This window comes from Lonchura striata, chromosome 9, assembly GCF_046129695.1.
Source record: "Lonchura striata isolate bLonStr1 chromosome 9, bLonStr1.mat, whole genome shotgun sequence".
In the NCBI taxonomy this organism is placed as follows: Eukaryota; Metazoa; Chordata; class Aves; order Passeriformes; family Estrildidae; genus Lonchura; species Lonchura striata.
In genome coordinates, this window is record NC_134611.1 from 13,728,919 (window position 1) to 13,750,398 (window position 21,480).

Sequence of the window (21,480 nt, forward strand, 5' to 3'; positions counted from 1 at the left end):
CCCATCCTCGGGGGTACAGCTACGGCGTGGGGGGTGGGAGGGCTGCGCACCCACCCCGGGGGACGCGCACAGGGGGGATGGATGCCCATCCCCGGGGCTGTCTGTGTGGGGCTGCCGGTGCCGGAGGCGCGGGGCAGCCCCGGGCGCGGGCCGCGCCGGTGCCCCGGTGCCGCCGCCGCCGCGCTCCCCCCCGCGGCGGGGCCGGTGCGGTGCGGCGCGGGGCGGCGCGGAGGGGAGCGCGGTGTGTGGCCGCCGGCGGCGGGCGCGCCGTTGCTTAGCAGCGGCGATGGGCGCTGCCGCGGCGGCGGCGGCCAATGGGAGCGGCGGCGGCGGCGCGGCCCCGGCGCCCCCCGCCCCCGCCTCCCCTTTAGAGGCGCGGCGGGCGGCCGGCGGCGCACACACAGCCCTCCATCCGCACCGGCACCGGCACCGGCACGGCCCCGCCGCGCGCATGGGGGCCGCCGCCGCGCTCGGCCCCACATAACGGGGGGTGCCCAGCCCCGCCAGCCGCCCCGCCATGCCGGCCGAGCCCCCCCGCGCCGCGCCGCCGCCGCTCCGCGCCGCCCGCCGCAAGCCGCTGCCCGAGGTGAGTGAGGGGCGAGCATCGCGGGGGCTGCGGGCCGGGCAGGGGAGTTCGGGGGGCGCGGGGGAGCCCGGGGCGGGCCGGGCGGGTGCGGAGACCCCCGTGTCCCCCGGCTCGGGGAACCTCCGGCGCTCGCGGTCCCGCTCCGAAGCCGAGTGCGGCGGCCGTGGGCATCCCGCCCCGGCTGCGGGTCCCCTTCCCCAGGCAGGGGCTCTCCCCTCTCCTCTCCCGGGCTGACCCAGTCCTCGCCCTCTCCGCAGGGCACGGCCGTGGGCCAGAGGACCCCGCTGTGGTTGCGGGCCCGCTTTCAGGCGCTGCTCTTCGCCCTGGGTTGCCGGATCCAGCGGCACTGCGGGAAGGTGCTCTTCGTGGGGCTGCTGGTGTTCGGGGCGCTGGCCGTGGGACTACGGGTGGCCTCCATCGAGACCGACATCGAGCACCTCTGGGTGGAAGGTAAGCGCGGCCCAGCGGGCTCGGCCGCCCGTGGGAACGGTCCCGGTCCCGCTCCCGGCCGCGGCTTTGTCTCCCACGCGCGGCGCGGAGTGCGGGGCCGGCCGGGAGGCAGGTGACAGCGCGGGAGCGGGGCGGGACGAGGAGGATGAGGATGCCGCCGCCGGGCGTCCCGTCAGCGGGGCCGCGGAGGACGGGGCCGTGGGTGCCCACGGGCCGGGGTCCCGTCAGCGGGGCCGCTCGGGCTGCGCCTTGCGCGGGTGCGTGGTGCTGGGTTGAAGAGGGACCCCCACGCGTGTCCCTACGGGGGTCCCTGCGCGAAGGTGCTGACACGTGCGACGGAGAGGGTGCTGGACACCCCCTTCCTGCTGGGAAGAGCCCCCGGGACCGGCCGCAGCCCCGCACCGGGCAGAGCCGGCGCCGCGGAGCCGCCAGTCCCGGCCCGGGACCCCGGCCCGGGGGGAACGGGAGCGCGGGCAGGGTCAGGCGGGAGCAAATCCCTGTTTCCGAGTGGAAGCGGCTGATCCCCCTCCTTTGTTATTAATAACTCCAGCGTGGATTTTCTCTCCCCGATCCCTGCAGCCGTGCTTCACGGGTCTGGGATTTGCTTTTCTTGCGCTTCGCTTCGACTTTGGGGGGCCCCCGGGGGGGCAGCCCCCCGAATCGCGCCCCCGTCCGTGCTGCCGGGCGCGGCAGGGGGATCCCCCGGGCGGGGGTCCCCGCGGGGTGCTGTGCAGGGGCAGATGTTGCTCAGCGGAGGGGTGTCAGCCATCTTTGTGCGGGAGCGCTGCCTCCTCCCCCACGCCCCGCTCCCTGTGTGGTCCTCAGCTACTCTTGGATTTGGTTCAACAATAGAAGCAACTTTGCTCTCCCACCCCCTTTTTTTTTTTTTTTTTTTTTTTTTAATTTAAAAAAAAAAGAGCTCTGCGCTCCCTGGCTGCTTGCACACAGATGCACGCACGGACCCCTGCCCAGGAATGCCCGGCTCTCCCACCTGCTCCCCGCTCCCCAGGGATGTTTGTCCCCCCTCCCCAGATCTCGGCTCCATCACCCCCTTCCACTGCAACACGTAGCAGAGAAATCCAGTGATACCTCCCGGTCCGGCCAGCGCCTGAGCTGTGGCTGCTGAAGGAGGGACGTGCTCCCTCGGTGGTTCCCTCACTCTGGGTCGTGGCTCCGGCTCCATTGAATTTTTATTGTGCTTTTGGGGTAGCAAGGAGTCAGCGTTTTGTAGAACTGTGGCCAGGAAAGCGGCTGTGGTTGTTCCTGCTAAGGGGAATGGGACTTGCGGCACATCAGGGTGGAGAGCGGGATGGGGAAGGGGCCAAGCCTGGGGACGGCTGGAAGCGCCCAGAAACCCGGCTTTTCCTGTGCCCCACTGTGCTTCCCTGCTCGCACGGGCACAGCCAGGAGCAACTGCGGCTGCTCTTGGGGGATTTCCCCCACACTGCGGTCTGGCTGTAATGTGGGCGCCGGGGGCCTCTCTCAGGAACCTTCTCTTTCTCATGGTTTCCCATCTTCTTCAGTGTCAGAAGTTGGATTTAATTTTATGGTTTTTTTACTCTGCGGTGAAACACCGCTGACATGGGGTATCCTGCCCCTTCCTGGGCAAGGGGTGCACTGGGTTTTGCACCGCTCTGGATCTGTGGTGCCTGGTTGAGGACGGTGTGCCTTGCCAAGGGTGCTGCTTGGAGCCCCCCCTTGTCCTTCCTGGGAGGGCTCTTCCCCCGGGAGTGTGCACTTGGGACAGACCCCTCCGTGCCCTGCTCCTGGGTGGCACAGCCCCAGCGTCCTCAGGCGTTGGCACAACCTGCGACCACCAATGACGATGTGTCTGAGATGGCTTTAGTCCCATGGGGGCATGTGTGGGTCAGGATGTGGAAGGAAGGTTTGCGGTGACACTTTCAGTCTCGTGTATCAGCTGTGGGGCTGCCTCCCTTCCCCATAACCATCTGTAGGACCCTGCCTCACCGCCAGCCTCAGCTTCTGCATTTTCTAGTGAGATCAAAGCATCCCCCACATATGGCCAGCCCCAATCACTGCACCCCATCCTGCTGGTGTGGGGATGGGCATTATCAGGGGACAGGAGGGCCTGGGGTGCCCCTGAAGACTGGAACACAATTGCCCAGACTCTGTGGTTGCATCCAGAGCACTTGAAGTTGCTTGGGGGTTTTTCTCAGCTGCTGCTTTCTCACATTCCCACATGTGTGGCAGGGTTGGAGTGTGTGTCCTCTGCAGTGAGCCTGGTACCACTGTGGCAGGCTGATGCAGCGCAGTTCTTGCTCCTTGGCTGGCAGAGGTGGTATCCCATCAGCTTGGTCCCAAGTGTTTGGGACCCCCAGGGTGCTGGGCACCTGAACTCCTGCCTCCTCTGGGTCTGTGAGGAGATGTTTGTGGGAGCCCTGCCTGAGGCAGTGCTGTAGGGTGTCTAAGGGGCAGGGTGTGTGTGCAGGGAATCCCAGGCCCGTTGTCCTAGCCCAGTGGGTCCCAGCTCGGGAGCAGGGTGGTTTAAGGTTCCAGGAAGCCTCTGGTGACTGTACCCGATCACCTGCCTCTGCCTAGCCAGGCTGAGGGATGTGGGTGGTGGTGCTCCAACCTGCCACCCCACCCAGGTGAGGTCCCAGTGCTGCAGGAGCGGAGTGTGACCCTGTGCCAGGCAGTCCCCACTGCAGGCTGAGCTCAGCTCTCTGGGAGCTGGGGTCCTGATGAGCAGGAGAGGGAAGGGACCCGCTTCCCATGGGAGCATGATGCTGCTATGCCATCCCCCTCCTTCCCAAACAGAGGAATAGGGTGGGCAGCCCTGTTTTGGCCCCATGACTGGGGTCAGCATTCAGGCCATGTTGATGGTATGTCCTCCTGAGCCTCAGCTGTGACCCTGGCCACTAGTGGGAAAACAGAAGGTCCCCTGTCCCAATTCTGGGAATGTCCTTACACCAGCGGGCTGGCTGAGGGATTTTTACAGTGTTCTGGGGTTATGCCTGACCTGTATCCCTGTTTGGGAGATGGAAGGAGGCTGTGTCACCACATAAATTGGACTCAACTGTGGAAATGTTCAATTAGGCTCCTCCAAAGCAATTAGCCACTCGGAGGCTTTGCAATCCCGGCTAGCAGTGAGTGTTGAGTTACCTCTAGACACCTGGCAGCTGTTCCTGGCTCTCCCAGGGTGTCTTTAGGGCCAAGGGGCCGGGGAGGCGAGCTCTAGGCAGGCAGAGCCCTGGGTGGTGAATAGGTCTGCCTGATTTATAGCGCTGAGGGCTGGTTCAAAGGAAGGCCGGGTTAATTCCTAACCGGAACAGCCAAGCGCCCCGCACAGCCGTCGCGCTCTCAAAGAGCTGCTGAGTCTCCCTGGAGAAGACCCTGTCCCTTTCCTGGAGGGGTCATGGACACCCCGAACATGCTGGTGGGATGAAATAGGACATATCTTACGGGGGTTCGGGGAATTTGCTCTCTTGTTCTCATCTTGGGGCACAAAGCTGAGACACCCCCAACCCTCTTGGCAGTGGCTTCTGTCCTTCCTTGACCTCTGCAGCAGTTCTTGGCACAGGGCATCAGTTCCTCGGCACCCAGGACAGGGCTGGGATGCAGCCTGGAGCTCCCCCACGGCAGGCCAGGAGGGAGGGGAGGTGCCGGCTGAGTCTGTTTGCAGGGAAAGGGGCACAGGCAATGGGAAAGCCCCAACAGGAAGCCAAGGACAGGACTGAACGCCCTCAGCACTGTCTGTGTGGCCTCTCTTCCCAGCCCCTGTCCCCACTGTGCAGGGTGGGTCCCGTGGAGGGGTGTGGGGCAGCAGCAGTGGGGGCGAGAGGGATGCCACAAGCGTTCCTGGGTGGGCACAGAGAGAGGTGGGTGGTCTCCTTGCCGGGTGGGTGGGTTTGTGGGGTGGGATGTTTGTGCAGGGGCTGAGAAAGGAGCGGGTGAATCTGGGGGGCTGTGTGTGGCTGGTGCTGACAAGTTGGGGGGCTCTAATAGCAGTTTGTCCCCATGTCTGGGGCAGCAAGATGCCTGCTGGGATCTGGCCAGAACTGGCTTCACTCCCATGGGGTGGCTCCTGGACTGCCGTGTCCCTGCTCTGTCTCCAGATGAGTGTCCTGGGGAAGAGGGTCCCCATTTCTCTTGGGGGGTGGTGGTGCAGGTATTGCTCTGCAGGAAGGAAGGGGACAGCCCAGGGTGCCTGGGGACTCTGGTGGGATCTTTCCTTCAGTACCCTGCTGTCCTCTTTGTTTGCAGGGTTTGGGTATCTGTGGGGACACTGTGCCCCCATCCTCGGGAGCTTGGAGGAATGAGGAGCAGCTGGGGTGTTGCTGCTATGAAGTGAGGAGGTCCCTGTTATCCCAAAAACCTGTCTGCCTGGCTCTCCCCTCCGCTCTAAAGTCTCCTCTGGCTCAGAAAGAAGCTTTCTTCTCAAGACGGGAGGGGGGGAAAGGAGGCTCACCCAGTAGCCCCCCACCTACCAGAAGATGGGGTCCAGGCAGTTCACCTTTATTTATTTATCTTTGGGAGCTGAGCGCAAAACCTCTTGCTCTTCCTTTTCCCTTCCTTGACAGCTTGGTCAGCTTTTTTGGGCTGGAAAATTTTGCTAATTAACCTAAAGAGACTGGAAGACTTTACAGATGGCTGTGGCTTATCTGCCCCTATCCATTTTGCTTTCCTTTTCAACTTATATATTTTTTTATTTCCTATACAGTTTTTTTTCTTATATATATGTTGTGGTTTTTTTAACTTGGACATATCTACGGACTTAGGGAACGGGCTCTTTTTTTTGTGTGTTTTAAATGTTATTTGGCGGCTGGGAGGGGGCAGCGCCAGGGCCCAAGAAGAGGGTTTTATTATCTGCCTCTCCCTCGGGCCTGGAAAAGTGGTCTGAGTTCAAAAAATTCATTTCTTGCCTGAATGAAGCCAGCAATGTGGAAAAATTTCACCATTCAGAGGGGGATGAATGTATGTTTCAACCACACATTAAGTGACATTAGCAAGCAGTGGAGTGCCTAATGTGGCCATTTTTCACAGCAGCCAACAGAGGGGGTGATTAGCATAATTAGTACAGGCAGCCCTATACATATGGAAATGGCAAATGCCTAAATGCCAACACCAGTGGAAATTTATGTCAATGCTGACAGGAGTCTTAGCGGTGAATAGTTCCCAACTGAATCCCCTCTCTTCTCCCCCCCCTCCCCTTTTTTTCCCCCCTCTCTTTTTCGGGGGTCGCGCTGTCCCCTCGGCGCTGGCCGGGGCGGTGCGAGCTCCCGGCTGCCCCCCTCCCTGTGCTGGGAACCGCCGCCCCCCGATTTGGGGTAATAAAGACATTAATTTAGCTTCGCCGTTAAACAAAAGAGTTCGGCCGGGGCCGGCGGCTGGGGAGCTGGCCCCAAACGGGCCCTTTCAGCCCCTCCGCCGCTGGCTTTTTGAAGGCATCCCCGTCTTCTGCCGCCCCTCTTGGCTTAGCTGGGAGCCCCTTCAGTGGGGCTGGGCTTGGTTGGAGGTGCTGGGGCAGCGCCGAGCCCTCGTCCGTCCCTTCGTGCTGCTGGGGGCACCCATCTGCCAGGCAGCTGCCCCCCTTCCCGCACGGCCGCGGGGTGAATGGGGCCGGCAGGACGTGTTTTGACAGGATGGGGCCGCCGGGCTTTTGGCGAGGCTGGCGGTAGCGGCCGGGACAGGTAAAAATGGCTCTTTCAGTGTGCCCTGGGCGAGACTTCCTCCGGAGCAGCATGGGTCCTTTCACTGCCTCCCTAATCCAGCTAATCCGCCCCACAACACTTTGAAGGTGGCCTCCGGCTTGCACGCCGCTCAGCACGGGGAAGCTGCAGCCGAGGGATGCTTGGGGCGGTGCCTCGGGACCCCCTCCCACCGGGATGCGGGATAGCGCTGGAGCTGCAGGATGGTTCTGGCATCCCTCTGAAGCCCCTGGGGCTCCGATCACCCAGGTCACCCAGGCCAGGCAGCTCTGCCAGCGGGATGCGCCCGGTTCCCATTTGCCCCCGTGGGTGCCTCTTGCAGCAGGGGGGTGCTGCAAAGGGGGTTCCCCATGGGGATGGCTTTTCCCAGGGGATCTCAGCCTGACCTTGCCCCACTCCCAGCTGTGTCTTTGTGGTGGTTTCCAACCCTAGCGTTGGGACGTCGTGCTGTAGAAAGGGCGCTGCTCATCAAGTCCCTTGCTATGGGCCCAGCTGGAGCTGGGGTCAGGGCTGTAGCATCCCCTGTGCACCAGCTGAATCTGCAGCTCAACATTGATTGCCACATCCCGTAGCCCCATTACAACAAGCGAGACAGGGCCTGATTTTGGGGGCCAAGCGAGACTGTGTACCCAGGAGTGTTCCCTCCCTGTCATCCCCTGTCCCACCCAAGTCACTCAAGACTCAAGTGGTGACAACACTGGCAGTGCCTGGGTGCCGTCTGCACTGTGGTGGCAGTGCTGTTGACCATGACCTCAACCCAGCCTGATGGGACAGAGTGGTCTTTGCAGCAGTGTGTTTCCTGGGGAGGCACTGGTTCCTCTCTGTGGTCCCGAGCACCTCCCACATCCCTCCCTCACCTTCAGCCTTGCCAGGAAGGGAGGCCTCAGTGTGGGGCTGGCAGCCTGCCCAGACCCACTGCCCTCCCCTTGCCACCCAGACACGCTGCCCTGGCACACCCAGCCTGCTGCCCCCACCCTTGGGTGCTTGGAGACAGCGTTGGTGCTCGGGGTTTGTTCACCTCCTGCCCTGGGAAAGCATGGTGGGAGGTCTCCTTGCTGTCACAATTGGCGAGGTGGCTGCAAGGGGCCAGCCCCGGGCTGGCAGGGCTTTGCAACTGCACTGTGGGCAGCGGGACCTGGCATGGGTTCACCCAAACTCTCTGAGATGCGTCTGGGGGGTTCTGGCTACCCCTGGGGAAATGTGGAATGAGCAGGGATCAGACAGGGCAGGAGGACAGCACAGGGGCTGAGGCTCTGTCTTGGCTGGAGCAGCTGAGGGCACAAGTTGGTCCCACTATGAGGGTGAGCTGTGGCCGTGGGTCCTGTGCCAGGAGGGTTTGGGGTGCAGCGGCAGGGAAATGGCTCAGGCAGGGTGGCCGGGAAGGGGGCAGGGAGGCTCCAGCCCTGCTCTATAATTTTGTGGTGGATACTGTAATTACGGAGAGGGCTCCCCCGGCATGGCCCGTGGATGGGAGGCAGCTGCACACGCAGCCACCCTCACTGCCAGGGACCCTGTCCCATCCTTAGCATCCGCTCTCCCTGGCTGGGCACGGCAGGAGCCTGCTCTGCACCTCAGGTGTTTGGAGTGCAAGTGGGTGTAGGGTCCGAATCCAGCATCCAGCCAGAGCTGCTCTGAGCCTGCACCCACAGCCCCCCCAGCGTGAAACCCCCAGGCAGTGGTACCGAGGAGCAATGTGAGCCCCAGCGAAGATGCTCCTGCCTCGGGGGACTGCCCTGCCCCCAAGCCCTGCTGTTGGATTTTGGAGGGAGCTGGGGGTCCAGGGCAGTGAAGCCAAACCCTGCCGTGTTTGGAGCAGAGCAGGCTGTTAGTAAGCAGGACCGGACGCCTGATTGGAACCAGAGAGCCCTTTGCATGAAAAAGCCAAGGGCTCCCTTTGTTAATTGGAATAAAAAAAAAAAGACAACAAAAAACCAACACAACAACAACAAGAAGGAAGAATTTACATACAGTTCCTCATTAACGTGCTCATTGTTGGTATTGGGGTGCCCCCGCAGCCTCCTCCCCGGCCGGGGGGCTGCGTGCGGCGCGGGGCGTCTCGCCCCGCTCCCGGGCCGGCCGGCCGCGGGCGCGCTCCCGTTTGAAGTGTCCTTGGCAGCCCTGTGTGCGCTGCCTTGTCTTTTCATGTTGCTCTTTGGTTAATTAGGGTGTTGGAATTTGAGGCTTCCTCACGGCCTTTGAAGCTTGCTGACGGCTCGCAGTGCCCTGTTCCAAATTAACACTAATTACAAGGGACGGCTTTTTATTTTCTTTTTTTTTTTTTATTCTTCTTTTTTTTTTTTTTTTTTTTTTTCTTTCCTTTAATTTTTCGGGGGCTCGCCCCCACCCCATGCTTGCAGATGTGTGGCTCCTCCCGCGGCCGTGCTGGGCGGAGATGCCGGCAGGGCAGGGCGTAGCAGGATGCATCCCCCGGGAGCAGCAGCGCTGTCGGGCACCCCCTCATCGCCGTGTCCCACCTCCCGCCCGGGCTCGGCGTGGGTGGCATGGCTGAGATCAGAGCAGCTTGGCGCACCTCCTGCCCGACCTCCCAGCCTGCTGGGAACGGGATGGGCGTCCCACTTCCCCCCACCCCCGACACCCACCCTCCCTGTGTCCTCGTCCCCTCGCCCTGGGTGCTGCTATCCCCTCTGACACACACACAAAAGCCGCGGCCATGTCCCCCCCTCCCTGTCCCTGGCACAACCTCTATCCCAACTGGCATCTGATGGACACCAGCTGCTCCCTGGCCCAGCCAGGAACAATAAAGATGCTTTGCCCTCCCCGTTCCCAAAAAGCAGGGAAAAAAAAAAAAAAACCAAAACACCAACCCATATAATAAGTCATTAAAAGGGAAGATTCTGCTCCTTATTTGCGGTCTCGCTCTGGCCTCCTCGGTGCTGGCGGAGGGCCAGGCCCGCCGGGGCCCCCGCCTCTTGCTGAGGGAGCATCCTGGTGCAGATGAATCGTGACCTCCTCTCGCTTTCCCGGGGCTGGGCAGGAGCTGGCCTCGCCCCTGCCAGCAGCACTGCCTTGGGAACCATCCCACGCTGGACATCCTGGGGTACCCCAGTGGGTGGCACTGGGATGGGGGCTACACCCCAGATGTGCCAGGGCAGCATCCCTCCCTCCGTGGGCAGGGGGCTGGGAGCAGGGCAGCCGAGTGGTGCACTTGGGAGGGGTCTCAGGATCCACTTCCCACCCCCCCCGGGCTATGCCAGGAGGGATGGGAGCCCCACGTTCAAAGGGGATGGGAACAGCTGTCCCTGGGCTGGTGCTCAGCCATGCGAGAGACCGTGCAGGGTTTGGTCCCAGCCCCAGCCACGTTGGCTGGGAGGGGATTTGTCTTCCACGCCGAGGCAGCCGCAAATGAAGTTGGTGGCTTCAGTTGGAAACCTTGGCCCTGCTGTGCTCAGAGCTCTCCTGCTGCTGAAGGGGGAACAAATCCCAGAGCCTTGGCAGGGAAGAGTGATGTCCCCAGCACCATGTCCCTCCCCTGTCCTCAAACCCCTCCTGGGGCAGCCTACACCTGCAGGGACTTTGGGGTGCCTGCCTCTCCTACACTCCTTCCCTGCCTGCTGTGGGGTGCCATGGAGGAGCTGGGCTGGGCTGGGCTGGGCTGCCCCCAGTTTTGCTTCCTGTTTTGTGGGCTGGTTTTGGGCATCTGCAGCACCCACCACAGTGCACAGGTGGAAGTGGACAGGCTGGGTCCACTTTACTTCACCAACCATATGTTTGTGGGTTTTTTCTGGAGAAAGCAAAGCCAACAAGCTGCTTTGGGCCTGGGTACAGTGTTGGTGGGAAGGGAGATGCCTGGTCCAGTGCGTCCTGAGGTGGTCCCTGTTTGGATCCCTTGGGTGTGAGCACCCAGAGGATGCAGCAACTGGGAAACCCCACACCAAGAAGCCCCTGTGAGTGATCATAGCACTGTCTGATGCTGCACAGCCTTGATTCTGCCCATCCCATTCCCTGGGCATCCTGATGGGCAGGGCAAATTGGTGGGATGGGGGCTGTGCCTGCCCTGGCACTGACAGGGCACATCATGGTCCCCTCCACAGCGGGCAGCCGGGTGAGCCAGGAGCTGCGCTACACCAAGGAGAAGTTGGGCGAGGAGTCTGTCTACACCTCCCAGATGTTGATCCAGACCCCGAAGAAGGATGGTGACAACATCCTGACACAGGAGGCCCTGCAGCTCCACCTCGAGGCGGCCTTGGCCGCCAGCAAGGTTCAAGTCTCACTGTACGGAAAGTGAGTCCGGCTCCGGATGGGGGACGGGGACCCCCGCCGTGCTCTGCACGTCCCTCTATCCCTTGCCATGTCCCCTGTGGCATATGCCCATTCTCAGCTCCTCCTTCTGCCCTTCCAGATCGTGGGATTTGAACAAGATCTGCTACAAGTCGGGTGTCCCCATAATTGAGAATGGCATGATCGAGAGGGTAAGTGCTGCTCATGGATGGCCCTCTGGAGTCCCCCCGGGTGTGGCTGTTGACCCACGGGACCAGTCCATCAAGAGTGGCAGTGGATGGGCTGTGGTGGGGACAGGGCTTGTCAGCCCCAGGTGCTGTGAAGGCACTGCTGGCTGGATATGGGAAGGCACGGGTTTGGGAAGCCCAGCAAGGCAGGGGGGCACTGGCATTGTCTGATCCATCCCTGCTGACCCCTCGCGTCTCCTCCTACAGATGATAGAGAAGCTGTTCCCCTGTGTGATCCTGACACCGCTGGACTGCTTCTGGGAAGGTTCCAAGCTGCAGGGAGGCTCAGCCTATCTCCCGTGAGTGTCTGTGAGGAACTGTCCTGAGCTGTGGGGGACCTTGGGTGGGAGCAGGAGCTGGGGATGCTGCTGAGGGGCTGTGCTTGACCTCCCTTTGTAGCTTGGCTCTGCCTACTCCAAGGTGCTTCAGTGCTGCTGCAGCTTGTCCTGCTCAGCCCTACGTTGGTCCCACAACCATTGCTGTCTTGCTGGGTCAACACCCTAGGGACAGGTCCCTGTCCTGCCCTGCCTGGCCTCAGTGGCACAGGTAGGGCTGCACTGCTGCAGGGGGGCTACTGCCCATCCCATCCCATCCCATCCCATCCCATCCCATCCCATCCCAGTCTCTGTCATGCTCTCCTACTGGCCAGGATGGGGACAGGGGGACAGTGGCTGTGCCACAGGCGGGGTCCCTGAGGCTGCTACCCCGCCCCCGGCAGCGCTTTGTGGGTGCCACGATTGTGAGGGGGCACCCACTCCTGAGCTGCACGGAGGGCACAGAGTCCCTGGGCTGGGTGTGAGTGACTCCCAGCCAGCTCCTCACACCGTGCTGGTGGGGCTGGGGACCCCGGGTTGGGCCGGGGGAGCCTCCCCCACATTCCTGCTGTTTACGCGTGTGTTTGTCCGGGAGAGCTGGGGCGGCTTGTGCATTGTCAGCAAACGCAGCCCCGTGCTTTCTCATGCTAATGCTGCTCTGAAAGCTGCCCCTTGCCAAATAGATGAAATAGTGGCCTTATTCAGGCTGCTGCGGACAGGAGGAGGGGGAAGGGGCCGCAGCATCCTCAGCCAGGACTAGGGGGCTGGTTTTGCCCCCCCAGGACCTCAGGTTCTCCCCATCCCAGGCTGGGGAACTGCCGAGAGCAGGAGCAAGGGGGGCTGGGTGGCTGTGCAGACGGGATGCTGCTGGCATTGCCTGCCGGGCTGGGCAGCGTTCTGGGCTGAGGTACGTGGCAGGCAGGGTGGCACTGGAGCAGCCATGGGACTCATCTCTCCGGCAGCCGAGTGAACGGGTGCCCGGGCGGGCACCCCGGCTGAGTGCCGGCCAGCCCATGGGGACTCGTCCCCCTTTTTAACGCCAAAGGGTGAGCGGGGTGGGAGCTGGGAGAACAAAGAGCAGCAATCTATGGAAAGACAAAAGGATTTGCCCTGGCTCAGTGAAGCAAGCGAAAGCAGATAAAAGGGGCTCTCTTTGGAAGCAGCAGCAGCTCCGGTTGGTATGTGGGAATCTCGAGCGGCCGGCTCTGGCCCAGCCAGCCTTCATGAATTATTAGGCTGTGTTTCTCCCCAGAGCCCACACTTGCTCGGGGCTTTTTCTTCCCCTCTTTGGAGTGCTGGGCTGGGTTATTGGCTTTTTTGTGTGTCTTTTCTGTCTTAAAAAAGAAGTTGAGTGTGGCTGGAAGCTGGCCCCCAGCTCTCCAGGCTGGGGTGGAGGGAGCAGAGCATCTGCAGGCAATGGGAAAAACCCTTTTCCTGGGTACCCAAGTCCTGTGCGGTCCTGCTGGACCTCCAAGAACCTACTCCAGGCTCGGCTCCCAGTATTGTGCTGAGTCCCCAGGACCTCTGCTGAGCCCCAAAATCTCCAGCTTGGGGGAAAATGCAGGAAGGGCTGTAAGGGATGCCGGGAGCTATTGCCTGCCTGCTCCCCTCTATCAAGATGTTAGCCCATGGGCAGTAATCGGCCTGACTGCTCACACAAAGCGGGGCCAGGCAGCAGGGCCGGCTCCCCCCGCTTTGTCCCGGACTAACAGGATCAGGCACGCTACTTGACTCGGGGCATGGCCCGCTGTGGCGCACAGGGCACGGGGGATTCGGCAGGCGGCCCCGGGAAGGGGTAAGGGATGTGCTCCTCTGCATCCTCATATCCTGCCTGTGGGGGCATCCACTGCACCCCTGGGATGGGTTGGCAGTGGTGGTGGTGGTACCGCGTGTGGATTTTGGCATCCCCACGACCCCCGTGCTGCTCTCTGCCCAGGGGCCGCCCAGATATCCAGTGGAGCAACCTGGACCCTCTGCAGCTGATGGAGGAGCTGGGGCAGTTCACATCCCTGGAAGGCTTCAAAGAGCTGCTGGACAAGGCAGAGGTGGGACAGGCTTACATGGAGCGGCCCTGCTTGGACCCCCGGGACCCCCAGTGTCCTTCCAGTGCTCCCAACAAACAGAGCCAGCAGGTGGGTCACAGTCCATGAGGACCAGGATTGGGTGTGGGGGCTTACTGCTCTCCTGCCTGCCCCACAATCCTGACACCTCCCCTCCACCCACAGAGCCCTGACATCCCGGCCGAACTCTCGGGGGGCTGCCATGGCTTCTCCAGGAAGTTCATGCGCTGGCAGCAGGAGCTGATTTTAGGCGGCACGACCAAAGACTCCCAGGGCAAGCTGCTACGGTAAGAGCTACTGTGGTGTGGGCATCCCCAGGCACAGGGAGGATACCTGCCCTGGCTGCAGAAGGGGCTGTGGGGCAGTCTCAGAGGCTGGTGAGTGTGTGGGGCCAGTGAGCAAGGCAGAGGAAAGCAGAGCAAGGAGGCAGGATGCTTGGGTTCTCTCCTGGGTGTCCATGGTGTGGATGGGTGCCCTGGGGTGGGGGATGGACCCATTCCTGCATCCTGGGGTGTGGCAGCCAGTCCCAACAAGGTCCATGCCTGTCCCCCAGCGCCGAGGCCCTACAGACCATGTTCCTCCTCATGAGCCCCCGGCAGCTCTATGAGCACTTCAAGGATGACTACGAGATCCATGATATCAGCTGGAGCGAGGAGAAGGCAGGAGCCATCCTGGAGGCCTGGCAGAGGAAATTCGTAGAGGTGAGCACCAGGAACAGCCCCTACATGGGGCTGGGTGGGGGTCAGCCTGTGCACGGGTATCCCTCTGTGCCCAGGTTTTCATGTGGCCGTGGGTTCTGGCACTATTCTCTTTTAGTCCAGTGCATCCCTAGGGACTGTCAGTGGTGGTGCTGACACCCTGAATGGCTCTGGGGTGGGTGTACTGTAGAGCAGGGGGCTCCTGACTCCTCTAATGGGATGCACCTCTGGCAGCTGGCACAGGACTCCATCCCTCCCAACGCCACACAGAGTGTCCATGCTTTCTCCACCACCACACTCAATGACATCATGAAGTCCTTCTCTGACGTCAGCGTCATCCGGGTGGCTGGGGGCTACCTCCTCATGGTATGTGTGCCCCTTCTCTCTGTCCTCTGCCATCCCTCCATCTCCCCCCTGGTCCCTGCTAACCACTGTGCTCTTCCAGCTGGCCTATGCCTGTGTCACCATGCTGCGGTGGGACTGCTCCAGGTCCCAAGGGGCTGTGGGCCTGGCTGGGGTCCTGCTTGTGGCTCTCTCCGTCGCCTCTGGCCTGGGGCTTTGCTCACTGCTGGGCATCTCCTTCAATGCAGCCACCACCCAGGTATGTGCTGGAGGAAGAGCTGGGTACTGTGACATGAGTGGGACCCTGAGGGCTCAGGGGTGGCCCTCTCAAGTGGTGGCCACGTCCCTCTGCTCATGCCAGCTGCTCTGTGGCAGGTCCTGCCCTTCCTGGCCCTCGGCATTGGGGTGGATGACATGTTCCTCTTGGCTCACGCCTTCACCGAGATGAGCCAGCACATCCCCTTCAAGGTGAGCACTGAGCACTGCCCAGGGACTTCTCAGCCTCTTCCTGCCTCTGCATGGTCTCTCTCATCACCCCTTCTTTGTCCCTGCAGGAGCGGACAGGTGAGTGTCTGAAGCGCACGGGGACCAGTGTGGCTCTCACCTCTGTCAGCAACATGATCGCCTTCTTCATGGCAGCCCTGGTGCCCATCCCTGCCCTGCGTGCCTTCTCCCTCCAGGTAGGGCCATGGTCCCTTTCCAGGGAATGGGAAGGGATGGCCAGACCCTGTTCTGACGTGTGTTCCCCAATACCTGCAGGCTGCAGTGGTTGTTGTGTTCAACTTCGCCATGGTGCTCTTTGTTTTCCCTGCTATCCTGAGCCTGGACTTGCACCGCCGGGAGAAACGCCGGCTCGACATCCTCTGCTGCTTCTACAGGTACTGGCACTGTGCTGGCTGGGCTGGCTCTGACCCCACAGGTCCCTAAAGAAGATTGGGTGACCTAATATCTTATCCTTCTCTCTTGCTCTCTCCATGCAGCCCTTGCTCCTCAAGGGTCATCCAGATCCAGCCCCAAGAGCTTGCTGATGCCAACGACAACCATGCCTGCCACCCATCTCCTTATGGGCACCCTGGCATGGCCACCAGCACCCAGATCACCACCACTGTGCAAGCCTTCACCCGTTGTGACCCCTCGGGCCACCACATTGTCACCGTCCTGCCGCCCACCTCCCAGGTGTGCACTTCACCTGCCATCCTCCTGCCCCACAGTGACCCCTTGGGCTCTCAGGTCTTCGCCCCATCCAGCTCCACGCGGGATCTGCTGTCCCAGCTGGATGAGGCCAAGGGCGGGCGGGAGTGTGTCCCCCTGCCCTTCTGCCGCTGGAGCCTCGCTGATTTCGCCCGGGAGAAGTACGCCCCGCTCCTTCTGCGCACCCGGACCAAGGTGAGGTGGGGGCAGCCCTAGAGGTGCCACTCAAGGTGGGTGGGTGGCACAGGACTCTTCCTGACCCCTCCGTTGTCCCCACAGGTGGTGGTGGTGGTGCTGTTCCTGGCACTGCTAGGGCTGAGCCTCTATGGCACCACCATGGTACACGATGGCCTCTACCTGACGGACATCGTGCCACGGGACACCAAGGCACACGCCTTCATCTCGGCCCAGTTCAAGTACTTCTCCTTCTACAACATGTTCATTGTCACTAAGGGTGGCTTCCATTACCCGGGTGCCCAGGCTGCCCTGCTGAGCCTGCACCAGGCCTTCAGCACCGTCAAGTACGTGGTGCGGGAGGGCAACCGCGACCTGCCTAAAATGTGGCTCCATTACTTCCAGGACTGGCTGCGAGGTGAGGGACATGCCTCTTCTCTGTGACCTCCCCTGCCTGACAGTCCTCTCCTCAGCCTGCATGCTCCCCAGTGGCCTGGGAATGCCCTCCTTTGTGTGCTGGGGAGGATGGTCCCAAGGTGCCCAGCACTGGAAGCTGAGCCTTGGTGTTTCTGTGTGCCCATCCCTCTGGCACCACATTCCCTGGCTTACACAGGGTGGTGTGCAGGGTGGTGTGTCCCCAGGGATGCTTACCCCCCATTCTGCATCCCCAGGGCTCCAGGCCACCTTCGACAGGGACTGGCAGGCCGGGCGCATCACCCACGACAGCTACCGCAATGGCTCCGAGGATGGGGCACTGGCATACAAGCTCCTCATCCAGACTGGCAACAAGAAGGAGCCCTTCAACTTCAACCAGGTGAGTGGTGACAGGGCTGGGCTGATTGGGCTGGGGATGTCTCTGCCCCAGGTGCCCAGCTCATGCCCACTCCTGGTCTTTCCTGTAGCTGACCACGCGGCGACTGGTGGATGAGAATGGCATCATCCCCCCCGACACCTTCTACATCTGCCTGACAGTGTGGGCCAGCAACGACCCCCTGGGCTTTGCTGCCTCCCAGGCCAACTTCTATCCCCCACCCCCCGAGTGGATTCATGACAAGTACGACACCACGGGCGAGAACCTGCGAAGTGAGTGAGCATGGTGGGCTCCCCAGGGCCTCCTCTGCCTTTGCTGTCCTCCTCCTCCTCCCACTCCCCACACCTTTTTGCCCTGAAGGGAAACCCCTCACATCCCTCGCCCCATCTGGTAAACTGCCTTGCTTCTCCATGCTTGACCCTTGTCCTCTTGCATCCCACACCCTTGGTATCCCACTGTACATTCCCTATGCCCTTAGCAACACACGCTTGCTCCAGCCCATGAGCATCTCACTGCAAAGAGTAACCCACTAATGCACAAAAATCCTACAGGCAGAGAAATATCCTGCCCTCCTCCCTGACCCCAGTCTGTTCCCTACACACTCCCCAGTCCTGTGGTACCCAGCCAGGCATCAGGCTGCCCAGGCTGCACTCAGGCTGGTGTGACTGTGGTGCTCTCGTGCCGCCTGTACACCATCCTGCCCATACCCTCATACTGCCTGTGATCTCCTCACCAGTCCCAGCAGCCCAGCCGCTGGAGTTCGCTCAGTTCCCTTTCTACCTGAGCGGGCTGCGTCGCACGTCTGACTTCGTGGAGGCGATTGAGAGCGTGCGGGCCATCTGCCAGGAGGCCGCCCAGCGCCACGGCGTGCTGAGCTACCCCAGCGGCTACCCCTTCCTCTTCTGGGAGCAGTACATCGGCCTGCGGCACTGGTTCCTGCTGGCCATCAGCATCCTGCTGGCCTGCACCTTCCTCGTCTGCGCCTTGCTGCTGCTCAACCCCTGGACCGCCGGCATCATCGTGAGTACGCACCGTGATGTGTGGGGATGGTCCTGATGGGTGGGGTCAGGGGCATCCAGCCTTTCTCCCGCCATGCTGAGTGGTCCTGGGTACCTGCTTAATGGGAATTGGGTGATGGAGTGGTCAGGGGCACCCTGAGGGGAAGGGATGCCCATATGAGGGTGGCAGTGGGTGGGGGACTTCATCATTGATGAAGAGAACAGGGGGCCCTGGATACATCCATGCAGGAGTGTGTTGGGAACCCCCATATGGAGGTGGCAGTTGTTGGGGGAGCCATATGGAGGGATCGGGGAACCTGTTATGATGGGAATGTGTGTAGTGGGCAGGGATTTGATGACATCCATGCAGAGCAGGGTGAGGGCTACCCCCAGAAGATGGGATAGGTGGGACAGTCCCTATTCCCAAATAGAGGGAAAAGGGTCAGTGAGGTTACACTGCCCTATATAGAGTAGGATCGGGCTTGCCAAGGAGAGGGGACAGCCAATGAAAGCCATTTCTCATTGATCCCACCACCCTCCAGGTCTCCATCTTGGCCATGATTACTGTGGAATTGTTTGGCATCATGGGGCTGATGGGCATCAAGCTGAGCGCCATCCCTGTGGTCATCCTCATTGCCTCGGTGGGCATTGGTGTGGAGTTTACTGTCCACGTGGCCCTGGTGAGCACAGGCTGATCCCAGTTCCTGCTCCCTGGCACCCTCACCCCCTTGGCCATGTGCTAATGGGTGGCCCATCAGGGTGGCACATGGGGACAGCTCTGCATGATATTTTCATCCCACTCAGGGCTTCCTGACAGCTGCGGGGAGCAGGAACGTGCGCTCAGCCGCAGCACTGGAACACACTTTTGCGCCTGTGATGGATGGTGCTGTCTCCACGCTCCTGGGTGTCCTCATGCTGGCTGGCTCTGAGTTTGATTTCATCATGAGGTGAGCCCTGAAGAAGGGTAAACCAGACACTTGCTGCCCTACAAGAGCTTTGGCAGTTGGGGGTGATGGGTGTGGCAGCCCCCCTGTCTGCCAGTGGAGATGTGGGGTTGCTCGTGAGGACATTTTGCTGGGGACTGCCATTCCTTCTTGCCTGGAGGCTGAGGAGACATGGCAGGGCCACGGGCTGTAGCATGGGAAGCCATGTTTGCAATGGGACAGGTTCATGATGGCTGTGCCTGCTTACCTCATGTGTCTGTGGCCCCCTCAGGTATTTCTTTGCGGTGCTGACCATCCTGACGCTGCTGGGGCTGCTCAACGGGCTGGTGCTGCTGCCTGTGCTGCTCTCTGTCATCGGGCCACCCCCTGAGGTACAAGACCCCTCCATCCCCTCTCTCTTGTCCTCCCCAGCCCTGTACCCATGTCTCTCCATCTCCCATTGCCCCTCTCCCTGCCCACCTTTCCCAATTTATCCATCTTTGCCTTGTCCAGTCCCAACCTCATCTCGAACCCACCTCAGTCCATCCCTTGCCCTGTACCATCCCTCTTTTACCTCATCCTTTCTCTGACCCATATCTTACTTGAGCCATACCTACCTGACCTTGTTCCTGCTTCATTCCACACACAATTTCCTTCATCCCTCCCTGACCCATCCCTCCCTGATCCATGACCCCCCTGATCCCATCCCTGCTTCACCTGGCATCACCCACATCACCATCCTTGCATCAACCCATACTCCCTACTTCTCCATACTCTGTCCCTGACCCCTCTCACCTGTCTTATCTCCCCAGGCATCCTTGCTGGATAATGGCTCCTGCCTACCCCCACCAGAGCCGATACCCCCATGTCTGGGCCCTGGGGGACTGTATGTCCGGCGTGCTCCAGCCTGGCCTGCCACCTTCCCTGAGCCCTCCGACACGGAGCACTACACGGAGAGCATGGGGCCAGGCAGCCCACGAGGACCCTTCGTCGTGCCCCCTGCCCCAGCACACATCCTACTGGAGGCTGGCAAGGACCCCAGCTTCCCCCGCATCACTGTGAGTGTCTCTACCCATTGTGGCATTGCCGACTCCCCTGCATCCCGAGGGGATGGACAGACCTGGAGGATGGGGGCTGGTGGTGTTGCCAGAGGGATGCTCAATATGATTGGGGATCCTCATGCTTCCCCTCCAGGTGCTGAAGCCCTACAAGGACAGCCTGGAGGTTCAGGGGAAGAAAGAGGCCTCTGGCCCTCAGCCTGCAGCCCCCCTGCCCTTCGGGGAGCCCTGCACCACGCTGCCCCGAGATCCCCCGCAGCCCGGCCCACCGGGCACCCGGCCAGCGCCGCCCGCAGCCCTGCCCACCTACAGCACCCACCTGCAGGGTCCTGCCGGCAGCTACACCACCGTCACAGCCACCGCGTCAGTGACAGTGGCCCTGCACCCCACGCTGCCTGGCTCCTACCCCACCTTCAGCCCTGAGGGCTTCACCAGCAGCGAGCAGGACTGCCTGGACGAGCCCAGCACCAGTGGCACCGCAGTGCCCGACACCTTTGAGATGCAGAACATGGGACACCACAGGGCAGGTGCCTGGCGCTAGGTGAGCTTGGGGGCACCCTACCCTGGGCTGGTGCGTGGCAGCGTGGGGGTGCGAGGTGGGTGTGGAGGGACCCAACTGACCCCCAAATCTCTCTCCCTGCAGATTGCTGGTTCCTGGGCAGAGCATCTCCCCAGCACCCAGCGGGCACAGGAGGGTGCAGAGCGGGGTCACCCGTGTCATGCTGCTAATTGCTGGAGTGGTCTTGGCCAAGGAGGACCGGCTCCCCTGCACCCTGCACTAGAGCTTGGTAGGGCAGGCTGGCACTTCTATGCAAGCTGTGTGCAGGCCATGCTGTGCCCACGTGTCCCTCGTCTGAGGCTGTACCGTTGGTGCCATGTCCCATCGCCCAGGGCTTGGGGTTATTCTGCCCTGGACTTGTTGCCCCCCAGAAATGGAAGCACTAACTCCCCCCTCTGTTTCTGGAGCTGCTGGCAAGGTGGACTCGGTGCCATGCCAGCTCCCCCTCAGTGGGGTCACTGCCTGCTCCTCATCACCTCCTCCTGGGACCACCCATCCCAGGCCATGAGCTGGGGTACCCCGACAGGGTGCCCTGATGCCCCCTGTTCTGATAAGGGGGCAGCCCCAGAGCCAGCTATGCCCTGGCATGCCATGGGCAAGGCCTAGGGTGGGCACTCCCACCTTTATTTATTGCAAAGGGAAACTATCTATAGAGAGATATATATTTTTAAGCTTATTTTAAAAGATTTATTTCTCAGTCTACAGCCTCACCCGGCTGCCCAGGGTGCAGGCAGGGAGCGGGCAGACCCTTTGCTCAGTGCAGGGCTGCCCACTGGAGGCAGCAGGAGCCTGGGGGCACAGACCTGGTTCATGCCCCCACTCCATGGGCAGCTCACCCCTTCCAACATGCTACTCCATGCCTCAGTTTCCCCAGTGGCAAGGATGGGAAGGCTGGAGATCATGGATGTGCCACAGTGGAGAAAGGGAGGTTATTGCTCCCCAGCACACAGGCAGGGTTTTGGAAGGGGGAGATCCTTGGAGTGGTCCTTGCTGTGCCAAGCTCCCGAGCTGTTCCACGATCACAGCCCTGTGTCACACTTGTGCTCTGTCCAGGGGATGGCACAGGCTTGAGCATGCACGGGACACTGCACGCTGACGTGGGCTCCCATGGTGCCACCAGGCACATCTTGCTGGGAAACGGTATTTCTTACCATGTCCCTGTGCAACGGGGCTGTCCCCGC

At 61.5% G+C, this 21,480-nt stretch overlaps 1 protein-coding gene across 1 annotated transcript; it reads left to right on the forward strand.

Annotated features, from left to right (window-relative positions):
- The first annotated feature begins 286 nt into the window (after positions 1–286).
- PTCH2 (patched 2) lies at positions 287–20,281 on the forward strand. Its single transcript, XM_031505553.2, is given in 25 exon segments — positions 287–356; positions 359–486; positions 488–586; positions 844–1,036; positions 10,758–10,947; positions 11,066–11,135; positions 11,379–11,470; positions 13,422–13,617; positions 13,711–13,832; positions 14,099–14,246; positions 14,478–14,609; positions 14,689–14,844; positions 14,961–15,053; positions 15,140–15,265; positions 15,345–15,463; positions 15,566–15,971; positions 16,056–16,368; positions 16,622–16,764; positions 16,853–17,033; positions 17,498–17,781; positions 18,302–18,439; positions 18,564–18,706; positions 18,975–19,074; positions 19,495–19,740; positions 19,877–20,281. Coding segments are annotated over 25 exon segments (4,293 nt in total).
- The last annotated feature ends 1,199 nt before the right edge of the window (positions 20,282–21,480 follow it).